The sequence below is a fragment of the Choloepus didactylus genome, chromosome 18, assembly GCF_015220235.1.
Source record: "Choloepus didactylus isolate mChoDid1 chromosome 18, mChoDid1.pri, whole genome shotgun sequence".
NCBI classification, from domain to species: Eukaryota; Metazoa; Chordata; class Mammalia; order Pilosa; family Megalonychidae; genus Choloepus; species Choloepus didactylus.
In genome coordinates this window covers 12379964-12405107 of record NC_051324.1, presented here as the reverse complement: position 1 = coordinate 12405107, position 25144 = coordinate 12379964, and the positions used below count along the sequence as shown (strand labels likewise).

General features: G+C 39.3%; 2 protein-coding genes across 8 annotated transcripts; one reads left to right on the top strand and one right to left on the bottom strand.

The window, feature by feature from the left end:
- Window positions 1-326: 326 nt before the first annotated feature.
- MIS12 (MIS12 kinetochore complex component) lies at window positions 327-12375 on the bottom strand. 5 transcript variants are annotated; one of them, XM_037808359.1, is made up of 2 exons: window positions 12268-12375; window positions 327-2315 (listed from the first exon to the last, which is right to left on the bottom strand). In XM_037808359.1, the coding sequence occupies exon 2, from the start codon at window positions 2280-2282 to the stop codon at window positions 1662-1664; it is 621 nt and encodes a 206-aa protein (XP_037664287.1). In that variant the 5' UTR covers window positions 2283-2315; window positions 12268-12375; the 3' UTR covers window positions 327-1661. The 5 variants fall into 5 exon arrangements, with proteins under 5 accessions (XP_037664287.1, XP_037664289.1, XP_037664290.1 ...); XM_037808361.1 differs by lacking the exon at window positions 12268-12375 and adding an exon at window positions 11891-12195; XM_037808362.1 differs by lacking the exon at window positions 12268-12375 and adding an exon at window positions 11990-12001.
- A 400-nt stretch (window positions 12376-12775) lies between these two features.
- Window positions 12776-24946, top strand: DERL2 (derlin 2). 3 transcript variants are annotated; one of them, XM_037808352.1, is made up of 7 exons: window positions 12776-12889; window positions 13734-13799; window positions 15773-15846; window positions 16963-17056; window positions 17753-17948; window positions 18198-18288; window positions 21630-24946. In XM_037808352.1, exons 1-7 carry the CDS (start codon window positions 12797-12799, stop codon window positions 21733-21735), a joined length of 720 nt encoding a protein of 239 aa, XP_037664280.1. In that variant the 5' UTR covers window positions 12776-12796; the 3' UTR covers window positions 21736-24946. The 3 variants fall into 3 exon arrangements, with proteins under 3 accessions (XP_037664280.1, XP_037664282.1, XP_037664281.1); XM_037808353.1 differs by having other exon boundaries at window positions 12783-12889; window positions 13737-13799; XM_037808354.1 differs by lacking the exons at window positions 15773-15846; window positions 16963-17056; window positions 17753-17948; window positions 21630-24946 and having other exon boundaries at window positions 18198-18263.
- The last annotated feature ends 198 nt before the right edge of the window (window positions 24947-25144 follow it).

Genomic DNA, 25144 nt, shown 5'->3' with positions numbered 1-25144 from the left:
TATCATGCTAAGCTGTCTCCCTAGTTGGCTGTCACTGCTGAATAATGGAAAAAGTCTTTTTCGGGGATATACACTATTTTGGGGTATATGGGGACATGCACTAAAGAGAGTAAATAGATACTTGTCACATTTCTTCCTCCTCTTATCTCAAATCTCCCTCTTGCTCTCTTAAAGACACTTGCCTTTGGATTTAGGGCCTTATCTCAAGATCCTTAACTTAATTACATCTACAAAGTCTCTTTTCCCCCCTGAATAAGGTAACATTCACAGGTTCCAGGAATTAAGGTGGGGACATATGGGGCGGGGGGGGGGGGGGGGGGGGGGCAGGCACCATCCAACACACTATACTATGAGATTTTGAATAAGCTACAAATGTTAAAATAATAGAAACATTATACTAGGAGATTCTGAATAAGCTATAAATGTTAAAATAATAGAAAAAAAATAGAAAAATTTCACTTGGGTACAAAGTCATACTGAGGAAAGAAACATACCATGACACAGATAGCAGAAAAACCAAAAGCCCAAAGCTTTTAAAGCATATGCATTTAATGTACAGGATTCAGAAAAGTACTGTTTGATAATATACATATTTCATGTAAATTAAGACTAATTCTATGAATATTTAATTGCAAATACTAATACCTTAAGTTATCTCTCTCTACATGAAGAAGACACGGAGCTTAAGCTACCTTAAGAACAAATATTGCTATTTTTCCCCATTCATTAGATGAGCTAACATTTTTCATGCACTAATTAGAAAAAAGAAATATTAGGCTCCACCGAATTTAAGCACAAGACTCAGCTAAAATTTCCCACTGAGGGCACTAAATATTTGATGCTTAGAGCATGAATAAATAAATTAAATATTAGCACAACAGATTTGAAAACTAACTGAAAAATTAAAAAAAAAAAATATTTGGTATAAAGACCTAACAGTCAGTTCATGTAAATTTTGCTATAGGGTATGTTCTGTGCTTTTTTTTTTTCCTGTTCCAGTGGGATATGCTTCTTTATTGCCCAAGGTCTTCTATACCTGGGGTCCAAGATGGTAAATTTCTTAACATCACTGAGGCCTTTGTCATAGAAAGGATTTGTTCCGGAATTTAAAACAACTTCTTTCTTTTTTATCAAAGATCAAGGTTGTCTTTTCTGATAACTTGCTTCTTTCAACCAGGTATCAACTTCCTCACCTAAGAAAAGTTACTGGGCAAGAGCAAGCATTCTATTTTGGCTGCCCCATGGTGTAATGGCTGGCTAATAAAGGGGCCACCCATTAGACCTTTTTTCTCAGTAAGTTTCATCCAAACAATAAGCCAAAAGGATCAAAGTCAAAGGGAATCATGACCAAGATATGACTTCACAAAACATCTTTAGCCAGGAAATAACTTTGCTTCTTCAGTTATGTCCACAAATGAGCCATTATTGCATCAGGGATCCGTTTCCACAAATTAGAGGCCTCTAAGAAACAGATGCTTCAAGGACTAGTGCATAAATCCTTTAGAAGAGTGGGCCAAGAAAGAGGAAGATGTGGAATACAAGAAAGAGTGAACAGAGAAAATCCAGTAAAATATATGATTCACTAGAGTAATAATAATCATCGGCATACCTCCCTTACCATTGTACTTTGTGACAGGTTCTTTCTTTTTACTATTTAGAAATTAAGATATTTTCAGTTTTTTGCCTTCCCTTTCTACACTGTCTTGAATATTTTGTAGTTTTCTAGAATTCTGGACCAGGAACACCAAACTCTCTCTAAAATCACTAGTCCCATGATCTCTGGCAACATTTTCAAGCTCATCGAACAAAGTCAATGTCTGTTTGAGTTTGTCCTGAACAATTTTTTGCTCTTCTAATTCTGCAAGAAGAGCCTGATTAGTGCACAATTCAATCTTATACTTCTCTTGTAACTGTTTGATTTCTTTTTGGAGAAGTTGGAATTCTTCCTCACTATAAGGATGCATCTCCTGGGATTTATCTTCAGGAAGCAAGATGTTTGGGGGAATACGCAAAATCAACTGCAAAAACAGCTGCTCCATTTTGCCAAAAAGGTTATCAAAACGTCCCTTCATGAAGCATAGAAACTTCTCTGTGCATTTACGAATCTGGACTGGGCTAACTTCACAGTCTGGGATGCCGTCCAGCTTCTTCAAAATAACCTGTTCAACAGCCTGCATCACTTCAAACAGGTAGTCTTGAAATGCAATGTAGATCCTAAGCATACAAGTTTGGGGTGTGAAGCCAAAAAACTGGGCCTCATACGTCATTGGATCAACAGACATCTTGGCTTATTTCACTAGGAGATTGTGAAAGATCTGCAAATGTGAGAAGAAGAAAAATCATTTGAGAAAATCATTTCATCTGAGAAAGAAACAAGCCACACACACACACAAAAGCAACAAACAAACAAAAACAAGGAGGAAATAAAAAATAAGGAGTTTGTGTTTCTTGTTACATTATGCCACTGATATATACTGCCACATGGATGAATCTTGAAGACATTATGCTGAGTGAAATAAGCCAGAGACAAAAGAACAAATACTATTTGAACTCACTGATATGAAATAATTAGAATACGCAAAATCATAGAGTTAGAATGTAGAATATAGGACACCAGGGGCTGGATTGAGGGTAGGGAATGGGGAGTTACTGCTTAATTTGAACAGAATTTCTATTTAGGTTGATTGCAAAGTTTTGGAAATGGATGGTGGTGATGGTAGCACAATACTGTGAGTGTAATTAATAGCACTGAATATATATGTGAATGTGGTTAAAAGGGGAAATTTTAGGTCATATTATGTTACTACAATAAAAAAGTAGGGCGGGGCAAGATGGTGGATTGGTGAGCTGTATGTTTTAGTTACTCCTCCAGGAAAGTAGGTAGAAAGCCAGGAACTGCGTGGACTGGACACCACAGAGCAATTTGACCTTGGGCATACTTCATACAACACTCATGAACACGTCAAACTGCTGAGATCAGTGAAATCTGTAAGTTTCTGTGGCCACGGGACCCACACCCCTCCCTGCCAGGCTCAGTCCTGTGGGAGGAGGGGCCGTCAGCGCTGGGAAGGAGAAGGGAGAACTGCAGTGGCAGCTCTTATCGGAAACTCATTCTACTGATCCAAACTCCAACCATAGATAGACTGAGACCAGACACCAGAGAATCTGAGAGCAGCCAGCCCAGCAGAGAGGAGACAGGCATAGCAAAAAACAGCAAGAAAAACTCCAAAATAAAAGCGGAGGATTTTTGGAGTTCTGGTGAACATAGAAAGGGGAAGGGCAGAGCTCAGGCTCTGAGGCTCATATGCAAATCCCAAAGAAAAACTGATCCCACTGCCCCCTGGATCTTTCCTTAATGGCCCTAACTGCTTTGTCTCTTAGCATTTCAATAACCCATTAGATCTGTGAGGAGGGCTTTTTTTTTTTTTTTTAACTTTTTTTTTTCCTGTTTCTAAAATAATTACTCTAAGAAGCCCAATACAGAAAGCCTCAAAGACTTGCAATTTGGGCAGGTCAAGACAAGAGCAGAAATAAGAGAGCTCTGAGACAAAAGGCAATAATCCAGTGGCTGAGAAAATTCACTAAACACCACAACTTCCCAAGAAAAGGGGGGTGTCCGCTCACAGCCATCATCCTGGTGGACAGGAAACACTCCTGCCCGTCGCCAGCCCCATTGCCCCGAGCTGCCCCAGACAACCCAGTGTGACGGAAGTGCTTCAAATAACAGGCACACACCACAAAACTGGGTGTGGACATTAGCCTTCCCTGTACCCTCAGCTGATTGTCCCAGAGTTGGGAAGGTGGAGCAGTGTGAATTAACAAAGCCCCATTCAGCCACCATTTCAGCAGACTGGGAGCCTCCCTACACAGCCCAGCAGCACAGAACCACCCTGGGGGGACAGCACTCACCTGTGACATAGCACAGTCATCCCTCAACAGAGGACCCGGGGTGCACGGCCTGGAAGAGGGGCCCACTTGCAAGTCTCAGGAGCCATACGCCAATACCAAGGACTTGTGGGTCAGTGGCAGAGACAAACTGTGGCAGGACTGAACTGAAGGATTAGACTATTGCAGCAGCTTCAAAACTCCAGGAACACCAGGGAGATTTGATTGTTAGAGCCACCCCCCCCCCCCCGACCGTCCAGACACACACCCCATATACAGGGCAGGCAACACCAACTACACACGCAAGCTTGATACACCAGTTGGACCCCACAAGACTCACTCCCCTACTCACCACAAAAGCAAAGCAGGGGAGAACTGGCTTGTGGAGAACAGGTGGCTCGTGGACGCCAACTGCTGGTTAGTTAGAGAAAGTGTACTCCACGAAGCTGTACATCTGATAAATTAGAGATAAGGACTTCAATTGGTCTACACATCCTAAAAGAACCCTATCAAGTTAAGCAAATGCCAAGAGGCCAAAAACAACAGAAAATTATAAAGCATATGGAAAAACCAGACGATATGGATAACCCAAGCCCAAGCACCCAAATCAAAAGGTCAAAAGACACACAGTACCTAGAGCAACTAATCAAAGAACTAAAGATGAACAATGAGAACATAGTACGGATACAAAGGATATCAAGAAGACCCTAGAAGAGCATAAAGAAGACATTGCAAGACTAAATTAAAAAATAGATGATCTTATGGAAATTAAAGAAACTGTTGACCAAATTAAAAAGATTCTGGATACTCATAGTAAAAGACTAGAGGAAGTTGAACAACGAATCAGTGACCTGGAAGATGACAGAATGGAAAATGAAAGAACAAAAGAAAGAATGGGGGAAAAAATCGAAAAAATCGAAATGGACCTCAGGGATATGATAGATAATATAAAACATCCAAATATAAGACTCATCGGTGTTCCAGAAGGGGAAGAAAAGGGTAAAGGTCTAGGAAGAATATTCAAAGAAATTGTTGGGGAAAACTTCCCAAATCTTCTAAACACCATAAATACACAAATTTTAAATGCCCAGCGAACTCCAAATAGAATAAATCCAAATAAACCCACTCCGAGATGTATTCTGATCACACTGTCAAACATGGAAGAGAAGGAGCAAGTTCTGAAAGTAGCAAGAGAAAAGCAATTCACCACATACAAAGGAAACAGCATAAGACTAAGTAGTGACTACTCAGCAGCCACCATGGAGGTGAGAAGGCAGTGGCATGATATATTTAAAATTCTGAGTGAGAAAAATTTCCAACCAAGAATACTTTATCCAGCAAAGCTCTCCTTCAGATTTGAGGGAGAGCTTAAATTTTTCACGGACAAACAAATGCTGAGAGAATTTGCTAACAAGAGATCTGCCCTACTGGAGATACTAAAGGGAGCCCTACAGTCAGAGAAACAAAGAAAAGAGAGAGAGACTTGGAGAAAGGTTCAGTACTAAAGAGATTCGGTATGGGTACATTAAAGGATATTAATAGAGAGAGGGGAAAAATATATATGACAAACATAAACCAAAGGATAAGATGGCTGATTCAAGAAATGCCTTCATGGTTATAACATTGAATGTAAATGGATTAAACTCCCCAATTAAAAGATATAGATTCGCAGAATGGATTAAAAAAAATGAACCATCAATATGTTGCATACAAGAGACACATCTTAGACTCAGGGACACAAAGAAATTGAAAGTGAAAGGATGGAAAAAAATATTTCATGAAAGCTACAGCCAAAAGAAAGCAGGTGTAGCAATATTAATCTCAGATAAAATAGACTTCAAATGCAGGGATTTTTGAGAGACAAAGAAGGCCACTACATACTAATAAAAGGGGCAATTCAACAAGAAGAAATAACAATCCTAAATGTTTATGCACCCAATCAAGGTGCCACAAAATATATGAGAGAAACACTGGCAAAACTAAAGGAAGCAATTGATGTTTCCACAATAATTGTGGGAGACTTCAACACATCACTCTCTCCTATAGATAGATCAACCAGACAGAAGACCAATAAGGAAATTGAAAACCTAAACAATCTGATAAATGAATTAGATTTAACAGACATATACAGGACATTACATCCCAAATCACCAGGATACACATACTTCTCTAGTGCTCATGGAACTTTCTCCAGAATAGATCATATGCTGGGACATAAAACAAGCCTCAATAAATTTAAAAAGAGTGAAATTATTCAAAGCACATTCTCTGACCACAATGGAATACAATTAGAAGTCAATAATCACCAGAGACTTAGAAAATTCACAAATACCTGGAGGTTAAACAACACAATCCTAAACAATCAGTGGGTTAAAGAAGAAATAGCAAGAGAAATTGCTAAATATATAGAGACGAATGAAAATGAGAACACAACATACCAAAACCTATGGGATGCAGCAAAAGCAGTGGTGAGGGGGAAATTTATAGCACTAAACGCATATACTAAAAAGGAAGAAAGAGCCAAAATCAAAGAACTAATGGATCAACTGAATAAGCTAGAAAATGAACAGCAAACCAATCCTAAACCAAGTAGAAGAAAAGAAATAACAAGGATTAAAGCAGAAATAAATGACATAGAGAACAAAAAAATAATAGAGAGGATAAATATCAGCAAAAGTTGGTTCTTGGATAAGATCAACAAGATTGACAAGCCCCTAGCTAGACTGCTAAAGTCCAAAACAGAGAAGACCCATATAAACAAAATAATGAATGAAAAAGGTGACATAACTGCAGATCCCGAAGAAATTAAAAAAATTATAAGAGGATACGATGAACAACTGTATGGCAACAAACTGGATAATGTAAAGGAAATGGACAATTTCCTGGAAACATATGAACAACCTAGACTGACCAGAGAAGAAATAGAAGACCTCAGCCAACCCATCACAAGCAAAGAGATCCAATCAGTCATCAACAATCTTCCCAGAAATAAATGCCCAGGGCCAGATGGCTTCACAGGGGAATTCTACCAAACTTTCCAGAAAGAACTGACACCAATCTTACTTAAACTCTTTCAAAACATTGAAGAAAATGGAACACTACCTAACTCATACTACAAAGCTAACATCCATCTAAAACCAAAACCAGGCAAAGATGCTACAAAAAAGGAAACTATAGGCCATTTTCCCTAATGAATGTAGACGCAAAAATCCTCAACAAAAAACTTGCAAATCGAATCCAAAGACACATTAAAAAAATCATACACTGTGACCAAGTGGGGTTCATTCCAGGCATGCAAGGATGGTTCAACATAAGAAAATCAATCAATGTATTACAACACATTAACAATTCGAAAGGGAAAAATCAAATGATCATCTCAATAGATGCTGAAAAAGCATTTCACAAAATCCAACATCCGTTTTTGATAAAAACACTTCAAAAGGTAGGAATTGAAGGAAACTTCCTCAATATGATAAAGAGCATATATGAAAACCCACAGCCAGCATAGTACCCAAAGGTGAGAGACTGAAAGCCTTCCCTCTAAGATCAGGAACAAGACAAGGATGCCCGCTATCACCACTGTTATTCAACATTGTGCTGGAAGTGCTAACCAGGGCACTCCGGCAAGACAAAGAAATAAAAGACATCCCAATTGGAAAAGAAGAAGTAAAACTGTCATTGTTTGCAGATGATATGATCTTATGTCTGGAAAACCCTGAGAAATCGACGATACAGCTACTAGAGCTAATAAACAAATTTAGCAAAGTAGCGGGATACAAGATTAATGCACATAAGTCAGTAATGTTTCTATATGCTAGAAATGAACAAACTGAAGAGACACTCAAGAAAAAGATACCATTTTCAATAGCAACTAAAAAAATCAAGTTCCTAGGATAAACTTAACCAAAGATGTAAAAGACCTATACAAAGAAAACTACATAACTCTACTAAAAGAAATAGAAGGGGACCTTAAAAGATGGAAAAATATTCCATGTTCATGGATAGGAAGGCTAAATGTCATTAAGATGTCAATTCTAGCCAAACTCATCTACAGATTCAATGCAATCCCAATCAAAATTCCAACAACCTACTTTGCAGACTTGGAAAAGCTAGTTATCAAATTCTTTTGGAAAGGGAAGATGCCTCGAATTGCTAAAGACACTCTAAAAGAGAAAAATGAAGTGGGAGGACTTACACTCCCTGACTTTGAAGCTTATTATAAAGCCACAGTTGTCAAAACAGCATGGTACTGGCACAAAGACAGACATATAGATCAATGGAATCGAATTGAAAATTTGGAGATAGACCCCCAGATCTATGGCCGACTGATCTTTGATAAGGCCCCCAAAAATCACTGAACTGGGTCATAATGGTCTTTTCAACAAATCGGGCTGGGAGAGTTGGATATCCATATCCAAAAGAATGAAAGAGGACCCCTACCTCACACCCTACACAAAAGTTAACTCAAAATGGACCAAAGATCTCAATATAAAAGAAACTACCATAAAACTCCTAGAAGATAATGTAGGAAAACATCTTCAAGACCTTGTATTAGCCGGATACTTCCTGGACTTTACACCCAAAGCACAAGCAACAAAAGAAAAAATAGATAAATGGGAACTCCTCAAGCTTAGAAGTTTCTGTACCTCAAAGGAATTTCTCAAAAAGGTAAAGAGGCAGCCAACTCAATGGGAAAAAATTTTTGGAAACCATGTATCTGACAAAAGACTGATATCTTGCATATATAAAGAAATCCTACAACTCAATGACAATAGTACAGACAGCTCAATTATAAAACGGGCAAAAGATATGAAAAGACAGTTCTCTGAAGAGGAAATACAAATGGCCAAGAAACACATGAAAAAATGTTCAGCTTCACTAGCTATTAGAGAGATGCAAATTAAGACCACAATGAGATACCATCTAACACCAGTTAGAATGGCTGCCATTAAACAAACAGGAAACTACAAATGCTGGAGGGGATGTGGAGAAATTGGAACTCTTATTCATTGTTGGTGGAACTGTATAATGGTTCAGCCACTCTGGAAGTCAGTCTGGCAGTTCCTTAGAAAACTAGATATAGAGTTACCATTCGATCCAGCGATTGCAGTTCTCAGTATACACCCGGAAGATCGGAAAGCAGTGACAAGAACAGATATCTGCATGCCAATGTTCATAGCAGCATTATTCACAATTGCCAAGAGATGGAAACAACCCAAATGTCCATCAACAGATAAGTGGATAAATAAAATGTGGTATATACACACGATGGAATACTACACGGCAGTAAGAAGGAACGATCTCGTGAAACATATGACAACATGGATGAACCTTGAAGACATAATGCTGAGCGAAATAAGCCAGGCACAAAAAGACAAATACTATATGCTACCACTAATGTGAACTTTGAAAAATGTAAAACAAATGGTTTATAATGTGGAATGTAGGGGAACTAGCAATAGAGAGCAATTAAGGAAGGGGGAACAATAATCCAAGAATAACAGATAAGCTATCATGGGTAAATTTAATGTTCTGGGAATGCCCAGGAATGACTATGGTCTGTTAATTTCTGATGGGTATAGTAGGAACAAGTTCACAGAAATGTTGCTATATTAGGTAACTTTCTTGGGGTAAAGTAGGAACATGTTAGAAGTAAAGTAGTTATCTTAGGTTAGTTGTCTTTTTCTTATTCCCTTGTTATGGTCTCTTTGAAATGTTCTTTTATTGTATGTTTTTTTTTTCTTAACTATTTTTTTTTATTTTTTTATTTTTCATACAGTTGATTAAAAAAAAAAAGTTAAAAAAAAACAAGGAAAAAAATATGTAGAGCCCCCTTGAGGAGCCTGTGGAGAATGCAGGGGTATTGGCCTACCCCATCTCAATGGCTGCTAACATGATCACAGACATAGGGGACTGGTGGTTTGATGGGTTGAGCCCTCTACCACAGGATTTACCCTTGGGAAGACTGTGGCTGCAAAGGAGAGGCTAGGCCTCCCTATAATTGTGCCTAAGAGCCTCCTCCTGAATGCCTCTTTGTTGCTCAGATGTGGCCCTCTCACTTTCCCTAAGCCAACTTGAAAGGTGAAATTACTGCCCTCCCCACTACGTGGGATCAGACACCCAGGGGAGTGAATCTCCCTGGCAACATGGAATATGACTCCCGGGGAGGAATGTAGACCCGGCATCGTGGGACGGAGAACATCTTCTTGACCAAAAGGGGGATGTGAAAGGAAATGAAATAAGCTTCAGTGGCAGAGAGATTCCAAAAGGAGCCGAGAGGTCACTCTGGTGGGCACTCTTATGCACAATTTAGACAACCCTTTTTAGGTTATAAAGAATTGGGGTAGCTGGTGGTAGATACCTGAAACTATCAAACTACAACCCAGAACCCATGAATCTCGAAGACAATTGTATAAAAATGTAGCTTATGAGGGGTGACAATGGGATTGGGAAAGCCATAAGGACCACACTCCCCTTTGTCTACTTTATGGATGGATGAGTAGAAAAATAGGGGAAGGAAACAAACAAACAGACAGACAAAGGTACCCAGTGTTCTTTTTTGCTTTAATTGCTCTTTTTCACTTTAATTATTATTCTTGTTATTTGTGTGTGTGTGTGCTAGTGAAGGTGTCAGGGATTGATTTAGGTGATGAATGTACAACTATGTAATGGTACTGTGAACAACTGAATGTACGATTTGTTTTGTGTGACTGCGTGGTATGTGAATATATCTCAATAAAATGAAGATTTAAAAAAAAGAAGAAAAAAATGAATGTCTATCTCTACATAACACCATTGAAAGAAATAAATTCTAAGTGGATTAAAAATAAATAAATAAAATAAAATAATTAAAAAGTAAAAGATAAAACAGGACTGTAGAACACAGTGAACCCTACTGTAAATGATGGACTATAGCTAATAGTACGATTATAAAAAATATTCTTTCATGATTTATAAGAAAAGTACCCAACTAATGCAAGGTGCTAATAAGTGGGTGGTATATGGAGAAAAAACACACCCTAATGTAAACCATGGACTATGCTAAATAATACAATTTTAATATTCTTTCATCAGTTGTAACAAAGGTACCACGTGAATACAAAGTGTTAATAATAAGGGGATATATGGGAAACCTGTATTATTTACTTGATTTTTCTGTAAACCTAGAACTTTTCTAATCAAAAAAAAAAAAAAAAAAGGAGTTTGTGTTTCTTGATACATGTTATTTCCAGCCCTACTACTGCCTCTCTGAGGCTTTCTGTCCGTCCATACCAACCCTTTCCCACTCCTCATGGTTCAGTTCCCTCACCTCTCGTTTTCTGAGGACTTTGGTACAACGCTCAGTCTGAATTCTGTTACCATCCTAGACAACTCTGAAGTCTAGACAGATGACCTAACCAAAGCCCCCTGGCGATTCTCAATTTCTTAAGTTTCAATGACCTTCATCTCTACTCCTTTAACCGTCTGGCTTTTGATATTTGTAACTTGTCTCCTCTACTGCTCCTACTTTTTGACCACACCCTCCTATGTTATTCTTCCAACTCTCATTCACGTACTCAGATTATACCTTAATCTTCAGGACTTCCAACCCTCTCACCCACCGTCTGTTTCCTTCTCTGTCTCTCCCACTGTACTTTCTTCCCTATACATTTTAGGCCCCAGGACTCCTGGAATAGTGAACAGTCTTGAAATACCAGAGGAAACTCCAGAGATCTAATAGAAACAAGAAATGTTTCTACATTGGTCGGTCAGAAACTTCCAGAGGAAAGGTAACTCTAAGGCGAAATACTCAAAGGCTAGTCTCAACGAAGGGCCCTACAAGTAAAGAACTAAAGCTCTTTAGAGTCTAATTGATAGATACAAGGATACTCATTTATGTGTTGGAACCCCCGCTACACACACTTCCCTCTCCAACCTATCCACACCCGCAACAACTACTCCCAGTGGGAGAGGTCTTAATATTTTAAAGTGATCTTAGCGTGAGATCAAGTATGAGGGCATTTACCGATCAACCTCTACTTTACGATATTATTATTTTCCACGGGTCTGTCTGATCTTTCTTGCTAGGCTTGTAGTTCCTGTGGGCAGAATGAGTACGATTTACTCAATATTTGCATCTCCGCGAATTTCGTTGATAAAGAGCCTGAGGCAACGCCGGACAGGATCCAGAAAACGCAGAGCAGGAACTGCTTCCGGCCGGCTGACAGGCTCCCGTCGAGCACTGCGACTGCGCTGCACGCCGGGACCTTCGCTTCAGGCCAGAGGCCCTCGGCCAGCCTGGCTACAGCCCATCAGCCGCTCCGCCACCCCGCGGTGATGACTAATCCAGTTCCACCCCTTTCCTGCTCCTCCGCGGAAAAAATGCAGCCCCATGTCACTTACCGAAGCGATCATGAGGATGATGACTTTGACCAAACATCGGCTTCCCGCCACCACCTTTAAACCACCGGGTGCTGCCTGAAATGAGCCGCATCGCTGGCTGCCGAAAAGTCCGATTGCTGCTTGCCTCAGCGAATGAAAGCAAAGGCGGGATGCTATCACGCTCCTGATTGGCTGGCTTTCCGGCGGGGGAGGGGCTAGATTTGTGACCGGAAGGAGCCAGGCGGGAAAGTTAGCTGTGGCCTGCGGGGATTGGCCGAAGAAACCCGGGCTTAGCCTGTGCCGCACTACGTTTGTGGGTGGAATAGCAAGGCTGGGGGCTTCGGAGACGCAACTCGTGATTGGTGGATGTGCTTTCTGTCGGCGTCTAGCGATTGGTGGCTGAGTGGCTGCGCGGCGTCGATTGGATAATATCGGGTAAGTTAAAATTGGGGAGTCCCCCACCCACCCACCGCTTGATCCCGCCCCGCCGCTGGGGCGTCTGGCGGAAGGGGAAGTGGGACGGGGGGAGGGGCAGGCGGCGGTGGGGAAGATGGCGTACCAGAGCCTCCGGCTGGAGTACCTGCAGATCCCACCGGTCAGCCGCGCCTACACCACCGCCTGCGTCCTCACCACCGCCGCTGTGGTGAGCTCCTGCAGCGCCAGCTTCTCATTAGTCCAGGCTGGATATAACTGAGTCTTAAGGAAACAGGGGTTTGAGCCTCAGGGAGACCCAGAGGGGCTGGTCCCACCCAGCCTTGGGTGGAGGCATACCGGACTGAGTGTGGGGTTTGGAGATGTCACCGAGAATGCTGATCCAGGGACCCGAAAGGGGAGGGCTTCATGTCAGTTCCCGAGAGACAGATGAAGGCCGGACATATAGCGGATCAGAGTTGAGGGTGCCGCCCACCCAGGAAAGCTCTGGCGATGGTCAGGTGTACCGTGTGCCGTGTTCTCCACTAGGAGAAAGAAGGTCCGCTTGTGAAGAAAGTTAGGTGTCGAGGGTAGAAAGTTAGAATTGTCGAGAGGGAAAGGTTCTGAAATAAAAAAGGTCTGTGGATATAGGAGTTGGCTAGAGGCACCCAGCTCTGACTGTAGCAGGGTCTGGAGTCTTAGTGCTTTGGTCATGTAAGAGTGTGATATTGTTTCAGATGGTACCCGTGTGACAGGCACATTGGTGGCAGCGCCTCTTATTTGCCCTGTATCTAAACTGTCACCAACTGCCTGCCAAGCCTTCATGTCGACCTCAAATATTGCAACATAAAACAAACTTTTATTTTGTATTAAGTATTGAGGATATGAAGAATTTGTGCCAATTTTAGAGAATTCTTTACCAACTTCTTCCTCTAGCCTAAGAAGAAAGCCTTAAAGGAATAATTCAGTCGGGGTGACGGAGAGTTGGAATTTGCTAGCCCTACTAATCTGTTGTTGTAATGATTAAATTTTATTTCTTTTTTTATTTGCTCTAAGAAGCTCTTTTTCTATTTCAGCAGTTGGAATTGATCACACCTTTTCAATTGTACTTCAATCCTGAATTAATCTTTAAACACTTTCAAGTAAGTGGCCCATCACAGTCATGATTAATATTTCAGCTTCTTAATTTATTTTTCTTACTTTTTAGTAACAAATTCTGTCATATACTATCTCAAAAAAGAACCCAGTGGGAACCTTTGATTTTAAGTCTTACTGTGGGAATGTAAAGCACTGGCTTTGCAGCCTGGTTGGAATTCAGAATTACCTAGGGAACTTTTAAAAGATTCTCAAACTCCTTATCATGTACCAAATCAGAATCACTAACGTTGAGCATTAAGAATCTGTATTTTATTTTTAAAGTTTCCTGCATGGTTTTGATGTGTTCAGTTTCTGTATTTGGAAATTACTGGTTAGACTGTAATTTGAAAGGAGACTTGCTAGCTTGCTGCCCACGGAGAGTCTCACAAGATAGCCTTATTTTGTCCACTCACCACCTAGGCACACCCACCATGGTCCAGTTCAGAAACTTAGTTCTGTTAGGGCTTTTGAAATTGATCCATCTTCCAGGGATCAAATCATACTAACAAACCTCCAAAAGACTGACAGCTTAAACAACATGCCAGTTTATTAGATTACAGTGGGGGATAGTCTTTCCCAGGGATTAGAATGCTCAAAAAGAGATGTATTTTCCTGCTTCAGAACAATCATACAGGCTCTAGTTGGGTTGGGGAGAGAACCAAAAGGCAGTAATTCTGTCTCTACACATGCTGTATCCTCTGTCTCAAATGTGTTTCATTCACTTTATACCCATTAAACTCCAGCTTGCGTTTGAAAACTCAATTTTTGTGTAGTCGCTGATTCATCCTCCTCGGTGTCCCAAGGGTAACTGAAAATACTCCTTTTTAGAGTATCTCTCACTCTGTACTTGAATATTTTTGTTTTCTCTTCATCAGGATGAGGACTCTAAAATCCTGGATATAGTTAGTGTATACAACTGAATTGCTTCAACTTTAATAGTTACTAATTCTCAAGAATTTAATGATGTGTGAAGCAGTCCCGTGGTCTCCTGTTACTGTCTTCTTTTGAGACGCACATGGTCTTTGTTGGGAGCTGTCACTCTGCGATCATTGCTTCCTCCTGGCTTGCTTGGCTTGAGTTTGCCTGGGGTTAAACTCTTGACACTTGAATCTGCCGTCGGAGGACTCAGAATTTCTAGGTCAGATGTCAGAGCCTGTCATCCGCAAGCTGTGTGTCCTTGGGCAAGCCATTTTAAAGTTATCCCAGTTTCTCAGTTTCCTCATCTGTAAAATAGGGATGGCAGTACCAGCCAGCTTGTCTCACACAATTATTAAGATAACATGAAATGGTAGAATATGTTCAAACACTTTAAAATGTTAAAGTGCTCTACCACTGTGAGCAGATATTCTTGCAGTGTGGATGGGCTGGATAAGGAAGTGTGTATATTGGGGTTTCCAACATGTAAATGATGTTCTTGTATCTATCAGTTAGACTCTGATTATTAGAGCATTAGTTCTTTACTTCATTGAGACTAGCCCTTGAGTATTTTGCCTTAGAATTACCTTTCCTCTGGAAGTTTCTGAATGATTAATATAGAAATATTTCTTGATAATTTATATTAGATGCCTGGAGTTTCCTCTGGTATTTCAAGACTATTCACTAGATTTTGGTGCTATATATATGAAAGCACTGTTTTCTAGTCTACAAATTAACCTGGTCTTTTCAGCAAACTTTTTCCATAATTTGGCTGACCATATGATATGGACTTTTTATTATTACTTTTTTTTAAGGCAATCACAATTTCAAATTGTCTTTCCCATTAACCTTATAAATTTCAGGGTCAACCAAACCCTGTGCACAAAATCCTGCAGCACAAAAATCTTGCATCAGATTGTATGTCCAAGTTTCTTCTGAACCTAGTATCACCATGTCTGTTGTCTTGAAACAGTTGTCATAGTCTCTTCTGTCTTAATATCTAAATGTTTCTTGGTGATATATTTCATTTAATCCATCTTTCTCTTGATTTTTTTTTTAACAGATATGGAGGTTAATCACCAATTTCTTATTCTTTGGGCCAGTTGGATTCAATTTTTTATTTAATATGATTTTTCTGTATCCTTTATTACGTGGGGTTAGTGACAGAACCTTAGGTTTACTTAAGAAATATAGTAGTAAGTTGAAACAATTAATTCTCTTATTTTTGTTACCATCTTAGCTATAATCTTCTGGGCAATGGCTCAGTATACACAGAGGAGTTGGTCAGACAGTAATGTTTTCAGGGTGATTGTAGGCCACTGTTCAAATGATAGGTATTTAACCAAGAAAAGATAACATTTCTGCCCTTAAGTAGTATACAAGTCTAGTCAGGAGGTGGGGAGAAGTGATTAATTGAGGCATACTTACAAAATAACATCAGCAGGTCCAAAGTAATAAAACAACCTGAGTATAGTGATAATTCAATTAAAAGAGTTCTGGCATGGGGTTGAGTGTGGGTTCACAAGGAATGGGAACTTGGCATCTCCTTGGACCTTGATTGCTGGTTCTATTGGCTGGAGAGACAGTGCTGTGGTGTTTTGGGGGTTTGTGAAACTGGGAGAGCAAAGCTCTGTTCACTTGGTACTTAGGCCCACTGAGCAGGACACTCCTCTTCCACTGCCACCCTCTGGATTAAGAAGCCTGGGAAGTTATCAGCTCAGCTTGTTCGCAGTGGACAGAGGGCCATGTAGGGGAGAAGGATAGATTCCCATGTCTCCCATATGGTATAGCGTTCTGATAAGTTTGTCATAATGCATCTTTATTGACTGAAGTATAGAAATGCTTAACCTATGTGGCCTGGAAAACTACTTTATCCCACAAGGCTTCTTGCTGGGGATTTCTTCCAAGATAGATTGTGAAAAGCAAAGATGGTGAAGTTTGGGGTGTGGCTGAGCATGGGAAAGACAATAACACATTTGAAAGATTTAATAGGTGACTGGAAGCATGGTTACGCAGCTCTTGGATTAGTTCCCCAACTAGGGACAGTTTTTGTCAAATACGGTGCTGGTTTTGACCTTGCCTAAAACACCTGGTAAAAGAGAAAAGTAACCATGTTACCATTCAAACATTGTTATAGAAATGAAGGCTTGACTTCTTACAAATAATGTTGAGTCCAAGTGTACTTCAGTGACACATTAAATTTTACTTTCTTCACATTTGTGTACATAACATTTTCTTAACTTGGAACTTAAGATATCGTTACTGTCGAATGCTAGAAGAAGGCTCTTTCCGAGGTCGGACAGCAGACTTCGTATTTATGTTCCTTTTTGGTGGATTCTTAATGACTGTATCCTTCAACAAATGGAGTAAAAGCAGAAAAATGTTAAAGACAGATAAAAGCAGACTTCAAAATTTTAGCTTCAGGGTACTACCATTTGTTTTACAGCCCACTTTATGTGATAGCTTTTCAAGCCTAGAGGTGGGAAAGGATGTTTTTCTACTGTGAACAAGTGAAAGGAACCTTTGATCCAGGTGGGTTACTATTAAGCATCTTTGTTTTATCATAGTTGGTGGAAGTATTTCACTTTAAGTAGGTAAGACATTTCTTTGATCACCATGAACACTGATCATAAAAATTTTTTGGTCTGTATAACAGATTTAGATACAGTCCTGTCTCATAAGATGGTTTTACTCCAGCTGGCTTTATTCATCTCTGTAAAGGTGTTAATGGTGAGTGAGCTTTAATGTAATTATTGACCAAGGAATTAACACACTTTCCAAAGAGGCAAGGACTTCACAGCCAAAGCAGAATATCAGTTTGAGTGGCTACAATCCAGATGATTTGGCCGATGTAGGTTTTTGCCTGATTGTTTTTTAATTACTTCAGTAATTATTTCAGGCTTTATGCTTTTAATTCTAAAGATGTAGCTGCTATTCAACTTTTCAAATCCAAACTTTCGTGAGAACAAAATCCCTAGTGCTCTTGTCCAGTCTTCCCTATTAAATTCTTAATGTTGATATTTTCTTTAATGCCATCTGCTAGCTTTTTGGTTTGTTTGTGAGCTTAGTTTTCTTGGGTCAGGCCTTTACAATAATGCTTGTCTACGTGTGGAGCCGAAGGAACCCATACGTCCGCATGAACTTCTTCGGCCTTCTCAACTTCCAAGCGCCCTTTCTGCCCTGGGTGCTCATGGGCTTTTCCTTGTTACTGGGGAACTCAATCATTGTGGACCTCTTGGGTAAGAATCACATCTCTACTTTTTCTATTGTTTTGCTTTTAAATATTTTGTCACTGTTTTTCATATTTACTCTGTCTGGCCTTCATGTATAGCTGTTGTAGGATTATTTGACAGTTATATGCTAACAGACTACATTACTTCTTTAAATTTTTATAATTATACTGATGTTCATCTAAATATAGATTGGTAACCCACCTGTAAACCAAATTTTAATCTTCTCCTTCGTCCTTCATTTCTGATTGATTCTAGGCATTGCAGTTGGACACATATATTTTTTCTTGGAAGATGTGTTTCCTAATCAGCCTGGTGGAATAAGAATTCTGAAAACACCATTTGTTTTGTGAGTATTTAATACTAGGTTACATGTCCCTTGCAGACAAACTGGGACAGGGTCCATGTTGTGTGTTTTCTTGGGGCTGCTTCTTGGCAAGCATAGTTTGGTTCAGTAAACATTTGCTGATTGGGCAGACAGCCTGCAGTTGAGGAGCACTTGGACCGGGCAGGAGCAGACAGTGCCAGGGTTGTGGCCAGAGTGAGATTAATAGGCTCAGGTGTCATGGGGGTGACTTGGTAATTGTTGTCCTGATGATCACTAGAACCTCCTGTCCCAGGGAGGAGCCTCCTGTTTTCATGAAAGCTCCTGTCCTCCTTTAGAGAGGTGAGGTAGCAAAAATGGGCAACATTGTGACCAGAGGAAAGTTTGTAAAGGTGGAATTTCTGGCCTTCCAAGCAGGTGGTAGAGATAAGCTGTGAAGTAGAGAGGAAATAGCTTTGGACTGGAAACCAAAAGTAGCTCTTCCACTGACCAATCGTATGATCTTAAGCAAGTCCCTTCTTTTTTTGCTCAGCAGTTTCCTTAGGTAGGATTTTGATTTATAAGACCCCTTTCTACTCCAGAATTTTGTATCCTTGGGAAATAGTACCTTGAAAAGGGCTCACTCGAGGAATAAAAAGTGAGTTTTTATTATAAAATGTTTGTTGTAGAATAGTTAAGCCAAAAGAAGGGAGTAAAATCATCCATAATCCCTCCTGCTTAGATACGACGGTGGTTACCATTGTTAACTTTTTGATATGTATTCTTCAGTCTTACTCCTTGTGCACTTTCTTAAAATGCTGTTTCATTGCCTTTTTAACTTAACATGTCATAAGAATTTTTCCATCATAAATGTCCTACCAAATTTTAACGGCTACATTATATTATCCCATTGTATGGATATAGCATAATTTTACTAATCCGTTATAGTTGGATACTGACATTAGTTCTTGATTTTCCCTTATAAAACTGGAGTGGTGAACATTCTTGTCACTAAATCTCTCCACACTGTCTGTGATTATTTTCAAAGGATAAATTCCTAGAAGTGGAATTGCTATTTTGTTTGTTTCCAAATTGCCTTCCAGAATGGATATGCAAGTTTACATTTCTTTCAGCAGTGTATAAGTATCTATTACCACACTCCTCATCAAAGCTAGGGAGATAGTTTATTTAACCTTTGCCAATTTGGTAGCAATAGATGGTATATCATTGTTTTTTATGACTTCTATTTTGAAACAATTTCACATTTGTAGAAAATTGCAAATGCAGTACAAAGAACCTTTTTCTCTTGCTTTTTGAAAGTACATTGTCAATTTGTACCCAGTCACCCCCTTTAATATGTATTTTCTACAAACCAGAACATTCTACATAATCATAATCAAAATCGGAAATACATGGTAATCCTCGGACTCAATTCCAGTTGTTATCAGTTGTCCTGATAATGTTCTTTATAACAGAAGAATCCAGATCAGATTCAGGTGTTACATTTAGCTGTAATGTCTCTTCAGTTGCCTTCAGTTTGAGACAGTACCTCAGTTTGTCTTTAACTTTCATGACATTGATATATTTGAAGATTGTAGCCCCATTTTGTTGAACATCCCTTGATTTAGCTTGTGTTTCCTCACGTTAGATTCAGGTTTTGCTCCTTTTGCAGGAATATCACAGAAGTGACACTGCGTTCTTCTAATTGCAGCCTATTAGCGTAGGATTTTGATTGTCTTATTTGTCAAAGTGACTTGGTAATTATTTTGCTCACTTGATTAAGGTGTGTCTGGCTTCTCCACTGTGAAGTTACTCTTTTTCCTTTGTAATTAAGTCTTTTGTGAACTATGTAAATATCCTTTTCCCTATTAAAGTTCAGTCAATTTATTTATATCTGTATGGGTCCATGGTTTCATATTTTTTTCATGGATTAGTATCCCTTGTTATCTTATTTATTTTGATGCTCCTATTGTCCCAAATTTGGCCAATGGGAGCCCATTCAGAGTGGCTTCTAAGTCCTTTACTTCATGTCTTCATCATTTTTTTGGATGTATTCTCATGGATACATCAAACAGTGAGAAACCTGCCTCTGTTATTAATGTATTTTACTTATTTAATACTGCCTGTCTCCCATGTGTAACCAGTCTCCCATCAGGCCACCCTCTCTCCCATGTGGATGCCTTGCTCACCCTACTTGGCTCAGATTCCCCATGCCAGGCTGCACTCTTACGGGATGTTTAATGAAATCAAACTATTATTTTGACAAACTATTGTTTTATAAGATGTTGAAAAAAAGCAGTTCAAAGATCCTTCTAAAGTATGCGGGTATATGAAGTGTGCAGAATATACTTTGTTCAAGAGAAAGTATAATTTTGTCCTAAAGTAAAATAGTTTTCAGTAACTAGTTCTTTCCCTCTACTTAGGCTCTGATACCCTGGGCCAGGCCACCTCCACATGTGGTTGCCCCAGTCGGGCTCTACTCCCCACGCCAAGCTGCACCCTACCCCTGCGTGCAGGCTCTGCCTTGCTCTGGGCCACCATGGTGTCCCTTCCCTGCATGGACACCTGCTTTGTTCTGCCCCACCTCATGGCTTTAGCACTGAATTGTTTGGAAAGGGAATGGGATCTCAGTTTTCAAAATGCTTCCCTTTGATTATAATGAGAACGAACATTTTCATGTTTACTGACCATTTGCCCATTATTCCGTTGGTGTGTTTGCTTTTCATTGTTAATTTGTCAGAATTAAAAGAACTCACTTTGAAATATGAATATTTTTCTGATCCTGATAAAAAGTAGAAGTCTTCAGATACATTTTGAATTTATCAGCTGTGAGCAAGTACATTTAGCAATATAAATGTAAGTAGAGGATGTTGCTTTAATGGTTTTATTCTTTGGTAAGATTTTTAATCACAACTAATAGTATTTTAAAAGTCTTTTGAACATTTGCTATCCCTGTCTATACCCTGCAGTAATTTTTCTTGGGATACCTTGTTAATTTTTTAAATTAAAAGAAGTTAATGGCTATGGAAAGAAGTTCATGATACATTAAGTGAAAATAGGTTACAAAACAGGAGTGCAATCTAACTTTTGTAAAATTACATACATAAAAGTTCTGGAAGAATAATGCAAACAGTTGTCCCTGGGGATTTAGGATGTTTTGCTTAGCTGTATTTCCTATCTTCTCTATAATTAATATGTATTATTTTATAGTAAAAATGAGTAAAGGAGGTAAAAGTTGCTGTAAAGGTAAAATAATTATGGATACCTTCAAAATATAGCTGTTTAACAGCAAGCATATGTCATGCTTTGGGATCTGAACTGATCTTACAGTATTTAGGACCTAAGGTGACTCTGGGACTAAATTCTCTCTGTCGCCTGTATTTTAGGAAGGCTATTTTTGATACACCAGATGAGGATCCAAATTACAATCCACTACCTGAAGAGCGGCCAGGAGGCTTCGCCTGGGGTGAAGGCCAGCGCCTTGGAGGTTAAAGCGGCAGTGCCAATAACAAGACTGGGAAGGCTCAAGCGAAATACCCATTGGGATTCTTTTATCCTTTGTGTTGCAAAAGTGTGGATGCTTTTGACAGCTTTACAGATTTTATTTCCAGAAGCACTTTATGAAATGGTACACTGATTAATCCAGAAGACATTTGCAGCAGTTTGCCAGTGGTTCCTCACTACACTGGTATTGAAAGTGTAATCTTTTGGAGCCAAAAAACTGGAGAAACAAATATCCTGCCACTTCTAACTTACAAGTACATGAATACTTGAGTTCTGTGGTATAAGGCAGGGCTTTTTCTTCCTCTTCTTTGATAGGCGAGGCCATGGTGTAAATGGAAGTTTCAGAGAGGACAAAATAAAACTGAATTCCATCTCTCTCTCACTGTATTAAAGCTTTTGTGTGTGATCTTTTAAATTAAGATAATGTATCCCAGCTCTCCTGCATCAGTCTGAGCTCAGAGCGGTTTACATTACCCATTCATGTGTGTTCACAGTTTTCAACTGGATTTCATTTCAAGGTTGGAAATATGCGGCTTGCTGCCTGTTCACAAATTGCAACTGTTATACCATGGATGTATACACATCTTATGAATTTAGAATGCTAGCCCCGGGAGAAGATTTATTTCTTTTTCCGGATAGTTTGTTCTCAGTCTGGACTTTGCAAATCTTCAGGTTGTCAGACAACGTGGAAAAAAGGGGGGAGAGTGATTCTTGTGGCAGCAGGAATTCAGCTGTAGAAAAGTCATTTATAAGTGACAAGCTAATGTGGAGTCTTATTTATTCTGCTTGCATTTCTCCATTAAGAAATATCTGCGTGTGTTGGGAGCAGAGGGAGATATCCAGGGAAAGACTGGTCATGGCTACATTTTTGGAAAACTACAGAAAATCTTCAGACCTGAAAAACAAGTTAGAATGTTGACTTTGGAATCAGATGAACAGGTACCAGTTAGGCAGGTACAAGTTTCCCCTAGGTCTTTGGCTGGTTAACATTTGTCATTTGCTTCATGTTAGGCCAAGAAGTTTTTCAAAGCCAAGCACCTAGTTTATCTTTCCAATTGGGTAGAAATTAGGCAGAGTCCACAGAAGTAGGCAGTTAACGCAGTGATACAATAAATACTTGTTCCAAATATTAACCCTTCCCTGAGTCTCATCAGGATGGTGGTCACACTCCTTAAGTATTTCAAAGAACCCAGAAGAGTAAAATTGGCACCACAGAAAAAAGATTATTTCAAAATAGTTTTCATAACCATCCTGTAGGCACAGGACCATTTCCCAAAATTGGATTGTCAGAAGTGTTCCCAGCTTGATTAAGCGGTAGTTTTCCACAGAGTGAGATTTTCCTCAGAAAGATGGACATAAGGCTTAGATGAAATTTAAACATAAATGGGAATTTTCAGAGTGGTTTTTTTTGAGGTGAAAGTATTTAATGTCTTTAAATAGAATATGCATAAGTAATAGAATTTAATATAAATATTTTAAATGTCGCTAGTAAGTAACTTTGAATTTGTTGCAATTTTATGGAATTGGGTGAATGGGACTTCTTTTTTCCTAAGCTGTTTAAAAAATCTTTTTAACAGTTTAAATGCCAGTCTTAGAATGTATAATACTTATGGGATCCTTTTGTCATATATAGTCTTTGTTCAAGAAAGCTTTATCAGTGACTTTTATTAGAGGTTTTTTGTTTGTTTGTTTGTTTGTTTTAAGAAATTGTTTTAGGGCTAGAAGTAGGTTTCCATAGTTCTATTTGTTCTCCCTGAGTTAACTTTGAGTTATCAATTCGTGGAATCTTTCTGGTAAAATTTTAATCCTAAATTCCATTCACTGAGTATTCATTCAGGTAAGGAATATCTATATATATTAGGGATGGTTAAAGCAGGCAACAAACTTTGAATTTATATCCTAAAGGCATTCAGCTATGGGATTTTTATTTCCCTGATTTTATGGAATGAAAATTCCTAGTGTCAGGATGCCATACGGTGCCACTACACTGTGTCCTGGGCAGTGGTAATTTCAATCACTGGCCTCTTAACAGCTGGGCCAGTCCCACTACCACCATTCCCAGCCTGTGTTGCTTGACAGGATACCTGTGTTTATCTGGGCATAAGAAAAAGTCCTCACTGCTTCCCCAACTTACCTCTCAATCTTCATCCTTCCAGACATACTTCCTTTTTGTAATGCAAGTCAACTGAAAAATGAGATTTGGTATCATGACCATACATATAATTTGAGGGATTCTTGCATCTGCCAATAATACTGAAAAGCACACCTGTCTAAGGCATAGTTTTTTCATTATAGAAATACAGTATGCGTTCATTAACAAAAAAATGGACGTGCAAACTGCATCTCCCTAGGAGGTACATATTATATACATTTGGTGTGTTTTTTTGACTATGAATTTCTATTTGCTTCTCTAATTGTTCTTTTTCTTGTCACTCTTGTACATTCTAGTATCTTTCCTACCTCTTGTGTAGCCTCTCTGAGCAGAGAGCCCCCAAGCCCTGGATCTTCATAATGAAACCCTCACTCTGTCTCTGGGGCCTCTGAATATTAGGAGATATTTGGAGCTATTGCCATGTTGGGTAAAAGGCTTCCTAGAATTGTCATCTATCCTACCAGCATTTTATGTTGTAACCATGTTTTCTTTTGACAAGTGGGTGCCATCTGTGTTGTTAGTCATAATCCTGCCATTATTTTCAGTGTTCTACAGGAGGTCCCCTAAACAACTTAATATTTTATGAGTTTGCATTAAAACTGTTGAGCCTTTCCTGATCAAGCCACATCTCGGCTCAGAAATCCACAGTGACTTTTTAGTAAGTCCATATCAGATGCATACTTTTTTGTTTTCCTTTGAACTTTACTCCCACTTTGACCTAACAGAGATCCCTGAATTTCTTCAGTCTTTCAAGGCCTGGCCCAGTTTCTGGCTCCTCAAGGAATCTTGACTCTAAGGCCCATTTCATTGTCTCTCTCCTTTGAATCCCTTTAAAGCTTCAAGTCTGTATGACATACTCTTACACCAAATTATATATTGTCTTGTACTGTTCCTAGCTGGTACATGTATATTAGTCTTGTCTCCCTCGTGAGATTGTAAGCTCCTTAAGGGCAGGGACCATGTCTTAAATTTTTGTATCCACCACAGTGCCTAGCACAGTGCTTGGCAAATGGGTGCTGAATAAATACTTCATTGATCAGTAAACTATTATCTGGTTATTTTTAATTATGAAGAGATTAATGTTTATGTGTGCAAGCTTATGTCTAGTTGCTGAGGCTTATGATTGTTTGGAAGCAAGGTGGAACAAAACGACATGTTCAAGGGCAGTGTTTTGATGGTCAGACAAGCCACCAACAACGGTGACCACCAGCTGGAATAGTCATGGTCAGACCAGAGAGCTAAGTC

Bases quoted from the DNA above. Each gene is read 5' to 3' on its own strand.
- MIS12 (XM_037808359.1), bottom strand. From the start codon at position 2,282: ATGTCTGTTGATCCAATGACGTATGAGGCCCAGTTTTTTGGCTTCACA.
- DERL2 (XM_037808352.1), top strand. From the start codon at position 12,797: ATGGCGTACCAGAGCCTCCGGCTGGAGTACCTGCAGATCCCACCGGTC. The intron at 12,890-13,733 runs GTGAGCTCCTGC...TTTCTATTTCAG, and splicing joins TCCTCACCACCGCCGCTGTG to CAGTTGGAATTGATCACACC. The intron at 17,057-17,752 runs GTATCCTTCAAC...GCCATCTGCTAG, and splicing joins TTGGTGGATTCTTAATGACT to CTTTTTGGTTTGTTTGTGAG.